The sequence below is a fragment of the Homalodisca vitripennis genome, chromosome 2, assembly GCF_021130785.1.
Source record: "Homalodisca vitripennis isolate AUS2020 chromosome 2, UT_GWSS_2.1, whole genome shotgun sequence".
In the NCBI taxonomy this organism is placed as follows: Eukaryota; Metazoa; Arthropoda; class Insecta; order Hemiptera; family Cicadellidae; genus Homalodisca; species Homalodisca vitripennis.
This window is the reverse complement of record NC_060208.1, coordinates 47,916,885-47,926,798: the sequence shown is the minus strand read 5'-3', so window position 1 is coordinate 47,926,798 and position 9,914 is coordinate 47,916,885. Positions and strand designations below refer to the sequence as shown.

General features: G+C 32.7%; 1 protein-coding gene across 1 annotated transcript; it reads right to left on the bottom strand.

Annotated features, from left to right (window-relative positions):
• Positions 1-673: 673 nt before the first annotated feature.
• LOC124353910 (deoxyribose-phosphate aldolase-like) lies at positions 674-8,853 on the bottom strand. The gene is made up of 6 exons (XM_046803963.1): positions 8,645-8,853; positions 7,215-7,411; positions 6,305-6,461; positions 5,284-5,574; positions 2,928-3,013; positions 674-1,128 (listed from the first exon to the last, which is right to left on the bottom strand). The coding sequence occupies exons 1-6, from the start codon at positions 8,670-8,672 to the stop codon at positions 964-966; spliced, it is 924 nt and encodes a 307-aa protein (XP_046659919.1). The 5' UTR covers positions 8,673-8,853; the 3' UTR covers positions 674-963.
• Between the last annotated feature and the right edge of the window lie 1,061 nt (positions 8,854-9,914).

The following is a 9,914-nucleotide window of genomic DNA, read 5'->3' as shown; positions in this document are numbered from 1 at the left end:
CAAAATAATGTTATCAGATTTAGAAAAAATTTGTATGAGCCTTATAATAGTACACATATTACAACAAAAGATATTATAAAACATTTTTTACAGATCTCGTCTCCAGAGCCCTCGAGTGCCGGGCCCCATGACAAACATCGCCGATTGACTCTTTTTGGACGGTCCTGGCAGTGCAACTTATAGGTGGCCTAAGTTAAATATGACAGACGTAAAAAAGTTAACTACTTCGATGTCATCTTGGGTATGGAAAGAGATTTATCCCTTCCCTGATTTTTCCTAGATGTGAAATTATTTTTCTCCATGATTTATACATAAAAACAATCATATTCATGTGCACACTAACACACACATACTCACATCCACCCTCACACTTTACATCCAAAACATTTGACGTTACTGAACAGTTTTAAGACAATTGTAATTGTATGTTAATTATAATTAATCATGATCTGTAATGTAATTTGTAACTGGCCATGATCTGGATCAGTACAGTAGCAGTCTTCCATCAGCTTTAATACCAAGAAATTCTATGGAAAGCATGTCTACACATCTGTTTTACTTAAGTTTTACTGTTAAGTTTTACTTAACAATAAAATTTAAGAGTATTTCTTTACCTGTGATTCAACTTAAAAAAATTGATACAAACTGAGGGGAAGTATTAAAGACAATCCAATATTTTTACTCATAACATTTATTTGTAAACACTATCAATCAATATAAGGCAGTCCAATGAACACTTTAGAGTTTTGTATAAAAGGTATTATTATAACCTGCAAATACAATTTTATAATAACACTTCAAATATTTTGTAATTTAAAAATTACTATAAAAACTAGATCCAACATTAAGGTAAAAAACCAGTACAAAAATAACATGTGTATAATATTTCTACATATCTCAACAACAGAGTCGAATATGTATTGGAATGTCTAGCAACATATTATCAACATTGTTGTATCAAAGCTACTTGGCATTGTTCAAATAGTTGGCGTAGACTTTGAGCACAGTGGTTCCAATCCTGAACAGTTTAGGATCTGCCCACTCGGGTCCCAACTCTCCCTTTACCATCAACAACCAGTTGATCGCAGTTTCAGGAGTACGTACTCCTCCGGCAGGCTTCAGACCAACCTGGACACAAAATTCTCTGTAGAATTATGGTACTTAATACCTTGAAACAACTTTGACAAAATGAAAACTATTACTGAAAAACAAATGAGGAGAATAGTTTTAGTGTAATAAAAATGAACTTATTCTTTAATGTAGTGAATAAGATTTATTTAACATGAAAAACGTGTTTTAAATCAATGATCTTTGACATTTATATATGTAATATTACCTTATGGGTAGTAAAACATGACAAAGTTGGTTCTTAGTTCATTTATAAACCTCTTAATATTTTGAGTTAAAAAATAGATGCATAGAAATGGTTTACAGCAATGAAATTACATTACAAAATAAAATGTAAAGTCGTTTGTCACAACACCACATTTACATTTGAAAAAATAACTTAGTTGTAACTTATCATGTAATGGCGTACATAATGGTGATCACAAATGCCAACTGTGTCAAAAAAAGTATTTGCTGATGAACACTAGTCAGCAGTTGATCAATATCAATATCTAAAGAAATTTAGGAAGGGCAAAAATGTTAAACTCACTTTGTACGCTCATCAAAAATAATAATATTTATGTAGTGTCTATTTTTACTGTAGCTGAGAATTCACACTATTTGTCTAAGATTATCTCTGTAGATAGATCCCTATCTAAATTGCATACAGTTCAATGAGCTGGAGGAACAAGTACAGAATGTTGTAATTATATGTACAATTGATGTCTCGGTTTTACATTAAATGTTAAAAATAGTCAGAGGACAACTGATGACTCTGGTGTCAGTGTGAACGTTTTAAAGTTCAATATGACAGAATTCTGAAAAATTGGTTGAGTCAGGCTTCCTCTCATGGCTGCTGTATAAAGGGAAAGGTTGATGTTTATGTTCACAAAAAGTTAGACAAAGAGAAGGGACTGTTACATTTGTTCAGTTTACTCCCTGTATAACTCAGGCTGGTTTAGCGTGTCTTATATAAAAGTGTTGTACACTCTATCAACTATCTTAATACTAGTTAGGAGTATGCCACATCATGTGTTGTGTAACAGGTTTCATTGAGATTGTAATGCACAGTTTCTACATGAGTCAATATGCCACATGTAAAAATGTGTTTCAGAAAAGTATTTATTCTACAATTTTTTTTATTTCAAATCCAAAAAAACCATGTCAAAATATTTACTAACGTTCAGTCAAATCCCATGGAGTGACATGAGCCATCATTGATTTCCATGTTATCTAGATGTAGAAATGAAGCTTCATGCAAAATTTAAAGTCTATAGGTCAGTCTGTTCAAGAGATATCGTGCAGACAGGTAGACAGACAGATAGAAATAATATTTTTCCACCTCCATGAGTGATAGGCTTCACTGACGCTCAGCCACTAAGTAAATTCATTTCATTTCTTCACGGCTTTCAAAACCAAAATTTTAGCCATGTTTTGTAAAAATATTACTATTTTGTAAATTCTTTGTATTGTTTGTTGCAGCTTCAGAAATAATGTTGGACGGTTTAAGAAATTTCCACTTTTAATAAAATTTTGTTGTAGCATTAAACATTTTTACACTCTTAAAAGTGGCTGAGATGTGTTGGGTGTTATTTTTTAAACACATGAACAGTTGTGAAAATAGTAATGTATTATTAAAAAAGTATTTAGATTTTTTTTTAATTTTTTTGTATACAATAACTTCAATTTATAAGGCAAGTGCATTTCTTTCAGTTTTCAAACCATATAAAGTAAGCTTTTAATTTAGAGTAATATATTTTTTTAATATAAAGAATATAGTAGCAAGAATTATTTCGATACACTATATAAGAGAAACATACCTTGACACCAGTACGGTTGTAGAAGTCCTTTATAGCGTAACACATCACTAGGCCTTCGTTCAAGGACATTGTTACAGCTTCCTTGCCTAAAACATTCAACAAAAATGTTCTGACATTGTTATTGAAAAGGTACACTGTCTAGAGTCAGGTAGGTCAACAAGTTAATATTACAGTTAGTACACATTAACCTAACTACACACTAGTGATATGTATTTGCAAAGGTTGAAATGACAACTTGTCTGGCTGTTCACTGTTTAACAAATATACCACATTAAAATACGATCACTGGTAAGAAACTTCCACGTGATTATTTTATTACTTAACTTCCACGCATTCTTAAGTTTTATTTTTATTTTCAAATATGTATAACATATTGTTAACATAAAAGAATAAAACACTGATAAATCATATGTAAAAATCTGGCAAACAGGCATACTTCAGGTTCATTGTATTTAAGTGTTTATGATAGAGTTTAACCTGTCAATGTTAATATAATCTGTTCATATTATTTTATGCACATTTAGGAGGATTGCTGCTTCGAATTAATTATATAACCAAAACCGTAGCTGAGTTTGAATTTTTGCCCCAATCTAGAAAATACAAATACAGAGGTCTGAGAAACCTAATTTGGTCAAAAAGCATTTCCAGTGGCATAATTCAGTTTGTTTTATAGTTCCAATAAAGAATACATATATACGTATGTAGGATTGAGAAGCCTACTTCAGTCAAAATGTCTACTTTCGGCTATTTAAATTCACTTATGGTGCCTCAGTTGAATTTGCCTTATTGCCCCGATCAAAACATGCATATGTATGAAGCTCTTGGAAACCTACTTTGGACAAAAAGTGTCTAATTTAGGTCTAAGATATTTCCAGTAGCATAGTTGAGTTTACCTTGTTGCCCCGATGAAGAAAATATACATACGTCTGGGGAAATCCTACCCACTTCTGGTATAAGGGAGAAATCCTTACTGTACTTAAATTCATGCAACATTTGAAAATAATCATTTATAAGGTATTTGCGTTATGGGAATCTTGTTGTTTTTCATCTTGTACTTTGGGAAATAATAGATCGTTCAGGCATATTAGTTTTTATTTCTCTTTTTCCTTAAGCCATAAAAATGGCATACATAATGTTAAGGAAATCCACCAGTTTTGAGTACCTTATGTAAAAATATTCATAGCTGCATTCATTACGGTTGGTTTTATAACAGTGTTAGTATTAAATGGTATTAAAACATTAAACATTAGACAGTTTAAATTCATCAATTGGCACAATCTGGAGTAAAAGTTGGATATTAATTTTTCTTTGCTATCTGCACCACTACTGATCAAGCACTGTTCTAAAATTTAAATGTAAACACATGTATCAGCCTCTGTGATGAACCTAACTGAAAGTGTCAACAGCTGTTTAGTGTCAGTTAAATTTGGATTATGAAACATAAATATTACATTTTTTTCTGAATTCTAGACAACTATTCCAACCTTTTTATAAACCTTCCTCGGATTTCAACTACTATTTACAAAAAGAGTTAGCTGAATAATTGGTCTAACCGTTTTTGAGATTTACGGTTAGCAACACATTTTGGGACCTATTTTTATTTATAAGAAGATTTGTTATAAAATAACTTGTTGACAACTATAAAACAGTAAAAAGAATACCAACTAAGATAGTAAAATTTAAATTGTAAAAAGAACTTGAAATCTCTGTCTGAAAAGTTACTAATAATTGAACAGCCAGCTGAGAGAAACAAATGGGAGTGTTACCACAAAACAAACGCAACTAGTTTTCAATCGCTGTTGATAAGGAATAAGTTGGTCTAATATTCTACACAGATATGTTCACAGATTAACAAAAAAGTAAATGTACTTTAACATCAGTAAATTATTTTACTACATTTTTAAAATATTACTTTGAATTAAGGTATGGTTATGACACAATTTGATAACCTGTTAACTATTTCCACATCCTACTGAAAATCATCGTTCCCCTTATTCAGTTCACTATTGGTGCCATTTAAAAGTTATTTGTGATATTACACTATCTTGAAACAAATTCTCAGCATTTAGAAGGAACAACATCAGTGTGAAAATACATCTGTTAGGAAGTCTTGTAACAGAAACCTTCAAGTAATTCAAAAATCTTTTCCAGAATGAATCCACAGTTCACAATGCTTTACTGTTGGTCAAGGTATTTGCCAAACACAAGTACTCTATCTGAAACTATTAATATTTATTTATGAATTATAAACTAAACAGATATATTTAAAATAAAATCCTCTACTAACTTCTCTACAGCATCTAATTTAAATTCATTTGGTTAAACTGCTAACAAACTAAAATGTGTACAAACTTACCAGTTGAAGTTTTAATGAAGTCCGCTCCTGCCAACATTGCAACAGCAGAAGCCTTGTAGATGTTGGTGAAGTTGGCGCATTCGGTTACAGATAGGATGACCTTGAGGGTAGTCTCACCACAGGCCTTGCGAATCTGTACCAGTTCCTCATACAGCTGTTGCCACAGTCCTCTTAGCACCAGGCTACGGTCGATGACCACATCAATCTCCTGAGCACCGGCTGACACTGCATAGCTCACCTCCGCCAGCCGCGTCTGGAGAGGATAGGCACCTGATGGGAATCCAGCTGCCACTGAAACAGAACAAAAACAAAAGTACTGATCATCAAACATCTCTCTGTGCAAGGTTATGGTCAATCTACATTTTGTCCAACAACTAACTAGATCATCCCCAACCCAGGACTGTACAAGCCAGACATGTGTGGCAAAATACAAAACTAAAAGAAAACCTGGCTCTTGATTGATTTCCTATCTCACTAAATATACAATACATTAAGACTTTTCTTAGTTTCTAAATATTAATATTTGTGGTTCTGAATTTAATAGCATATAATATTCTTTAACTCAAAGTAACAGTGTTTGTTAACTGTATTAAAATGATCAAATAAGTTAACTAAATGTGATAAAACTCCTGTAGTTTATATGAAGGATAGGTTTATTAGGCACAGTGCCAGTACCTAATATAAACTAATAATTTAATTTAATTTTTAGCCTATAATTATTGATTGGTCTATATAAAGATTCATTTGCAATAGTTCTTTCCAAAAATAGGTTAGGGCCTTAAACAAAATAGTTATTTTAGTTTCAAGACAGGGAGAATGTGTCACTCCGAGACAGAATAACTTGTGAGAGTTTAAAGAAACTTTACTCTCATGGTAAAAGTAAAATTTTTCTCTCATCCACAAATTGTAAAAAAAGCAGGTTTTGGTTTATATTCTAAATAACAATGAATTATACCAGAAAGACAATAACTTAAAATAACTGTATTTGTACAAACAAAAAGCAATCACAAAAACATCTTACCTGCAGCTACCAGAACAGATTTGTCAGCACCTAAGGACTTCAGACTTTTTATAGCATCTTCAATGCGAGCTGGGTACACACACACTGCGGCACAATGAAGTGAGGGATCTTTGGCCACTTTGATTGCACCATCAGCTTCCGACATTGGAGAGGTGGCCTACAACATTCAACATTGTACACTAAAGTTACACACTTGAGCCGGATACACACACAATGTGGCACAGTAGACTGAGGAATCTTTAGTCACTTTGACTGCACTACAGCTTCCGGCATATGAGAGGTGGCGTATAACATTGTACACTGTACATACTGAACTGGATAACTTTACATCTTTTCACTTCAATAACCGATTTAAATATTCTTTAATCTATTACAATGACTTAGTTAAGAGGTAAATAAAACTAGTTTTCTTTCATTTAGTCTCATAATATGAAATAAAACTGTACTGTTATTTTGGAAGACATTGTCAACATCAATAAACATTTTGTAAACCACAAATATGTTGAAAGTTGATTTATAAAATGATCCATTCATATATTAAGTTAGAAGTTGCAAAGCAAATGATAAGTACTTGTATACCAAAAGATATAAAAAAATTCTAACAACTGATATTGTTGGATATAATTGGCAGATCACTCAGGCAGTATGAAATAAATAAAATACTCCTGGAAATAGAACAGCTATTAGGGTTGCATTTAAATGTATGTGCAATGTGAAACCATAACACTCACTCTCTAATAGACTTTTGAATTATCACACATATTGAAAACCTACATCAGCTAATAACCCGAAACAATGTTTTACACTTAAGCCATAATAAAAATAATATTGCTAATTAATAACAGTTTTATATAATTATAGCAATTACTAAGGAGTTTGTGTTTGTAGTCTTATACTCAGTTTGACTTACTTTCTTGCACAGTTCAGCAATACTGTCAGGTGTCTCAGTGCCAACCAGAGATGACAAATCTATAACTCCAACAACATTTTTTATGGCAGCTGGAGTTACATTCTCACTCACTAACTTTGGATCCACAAACTTGGCCGTGGCGACTTTAGATTTGATTTCAGCATCATTTACTTGAATACTATTGATCCAAGCAAGGTCTGAAAAATAAAAAAAAACACCATTTCAATATTAATGTACAATTAAGACAGTGCTATACTAAGATTTCAGATTTTATTACTATAAAACATATTTAGGCTCTACTGCTAAGTGAACCGCATAAAACATGCATATACACACATACATGTCTGTCCCCCAAAAATAAAAATATAGTTACAGACCCATATTATACATAAAATTATAAATTGTAAGATAATATAATGTAGTAAATCTACATAATTTAAAATTAGGCCCCACTGTAATATGTAAATAGGCTACATAAAAATATACTGTGGTAAAGTTTACCATTTATTTACTTTGGTACAATAGTGCCAAGAGCATTACGTGAGACCACAGAACTTACATGTGTTAATAAACTTCCTTTAGAATTTCACCAATATTGTCAGTAATTTTGTATTGGAGGGGGTAGAAGATAGAACGTTTGAAATACAAATAGTATGAAATTCTGTTGCTTGGTACAAATATTCTTATTTCTTGTGTGGTGTGTTATGATTGGGATATGTAATCTCATCTAGATTAATACTTCATAAATTAAATATAAAAGCATGAGACTGTCAACAGTATGGTAAAGAATTCCCTACAGTTCATGGAGTTTATTGAATAATTCTTCCTGTTTTTTAATTTGCCACATTTCCTGCAGATTTGGAACAGTTGCTCTCCAAAATATTACTGAGTAGATGTGTGACTGAAACAAGACAGTTCTAAAAAGATCTAATTTCAAATTCTATTGAGATTCCGCAAAACAATACATATAATTCACTAGTCCATCATCCAACCTCACTCTCTGACAATCAAATGCGGGCAATCCATACTTGTAAGTTAATAAATTCATATAGTGTATTAGGTATAAATATTTCAATCATCCACCAGCAAAATTAATTTTATTGTTTAGGATATTTGTTAGTTCATTTGAGGTTATGTTAAGTTTGTTCAATTGACAGATTAATTCCAAAATCGTATATGGTATTAATGTGTTGGCATTTAAAACTGTTAGGACTATACAAGCCATATTTTAATATTAATATATAAATAAATAAATAATATTTACGATGCCTATTTATTTTTGATAGTGAACTTCAAGCAAAGAAATGTATTTGTCCCTAAAACTCAGAGAAGTTCAAACAAACCACACAACATGTTACTATGTTTGTATACAAGAGAACAAATTATAGGAATATTTGACCACATAAACATTACAAGACTACAATATTTACCTAAATTCAACACCTTATTGACAGGCATAATGAAGTGGACAACTTGAAGACACTGCAGTTGATACCAACCGGTGAGATCTCAGAGAGAGAATGCAAATGCAACGAACGTCACGGATTCGCAACTTTTATATCTTATTAGCCTATCGAGGTATCGTCAAGGTCACACGTTCTTGACGCGTCTCTGATATGATAGCTGTTGCTGACTTGTTAACGGCCACATGCGCATGCGCATGCCCACGACCTTACCAAGGACCAGACGCGAGCCAGACAGGCTGTTGTATGTAATCCATATCAGTTAGATGGTTGCAGCAGGTCGAAGCATTCCAATATTGTTTGTGCGTACTCATCCTATATCCTATACAACTGCATGTGAAACTGACTGACTCATTCACTGACATATAGATACAAATTCTAATGTACTTCTAGAAGTGCTAGAAACTTGAAATTTGGCACACAGGTAGTTTTTGCAATATAACCCACAGGAAAAGTCTGAAACCCGGGGAATTATCACTTTTAAAACCCTCAAAAAATTCGAGAAAATTTCTCACGTTTTTAGCCTTTTTATGAAGCCCGATGGCGGGAGAACCGAATCTAACCAAAAACCGTTAGTCAGGAATGAAGTGTCCAGTGACTTTTTGTCCTATCTGTTGTGGTTAAGTGACAAAACGCACGCATATTTGACATTCCAGAGATTTGTTTCTCTTAAAATAATGTTCACAAAACGAGATTATGTGCAAAATTTATGTAATTTTCACGAGAAAATTTAGATTTTGTGCTCGATACGGTGAAACCATTTATTGGAGGAAATATAATTTAGGAAATGACGTGATTGATCTACAAAAAATATCCAGTACTCTTCTACCCTATCCTCTATGGTTTGGCCGCAAAACTGGTTTCAATGCAAATAATTTGTAACTTTTACATGAGAATTTTGTTTCTGGGGCCGGTAGCGGCCGAACCATTGGTCGTAGCATAAATCTTGTTTTTTATAAATAGCCAATAGTGGGATCTACAAAAAATGTCAAACAGCTTATTGTCGTATATACTTGCGTAAACCCGAAAAAACGCTCTCAATGGCAAAATCTTTGTCGTAAATTGGCAGTTTGAGGGGGTTTTATGTGACCTTAATTTGTGGAGTTCGGGATTGAGCTTCTATTTCTACGTAAACGAGTGATTTTTGTACGCCACTGACCCCTAATCTAATGTCCGGAATTAACCTGTCACCGAATTCCACTTGTCCCTGGATTTGGAAATAACCCCATTTAGGGGC

Coding starts and splice junctions, on each gene's coding strand:
- LOC124353910 (XM_046803963.1), bottom strand. CDS start 8,672: ATGCCTGTCAATAAGGTGTTGAATTTAG. Junction 7,412..8,644: donor CAATAAGGTGTTGAATTTAG/GTAAATATTGTA, acceptor TTTATTTTTCAG/ACCTTGCTTGGATCAATAGT. Junction 5,575..6,304: donor ATCTGTTCTGGTAGCTGCAG/GTAAGATGTTTT, acceptor GTTCTGTTTCAG/TGGCAGCTGGATTCCCATCA.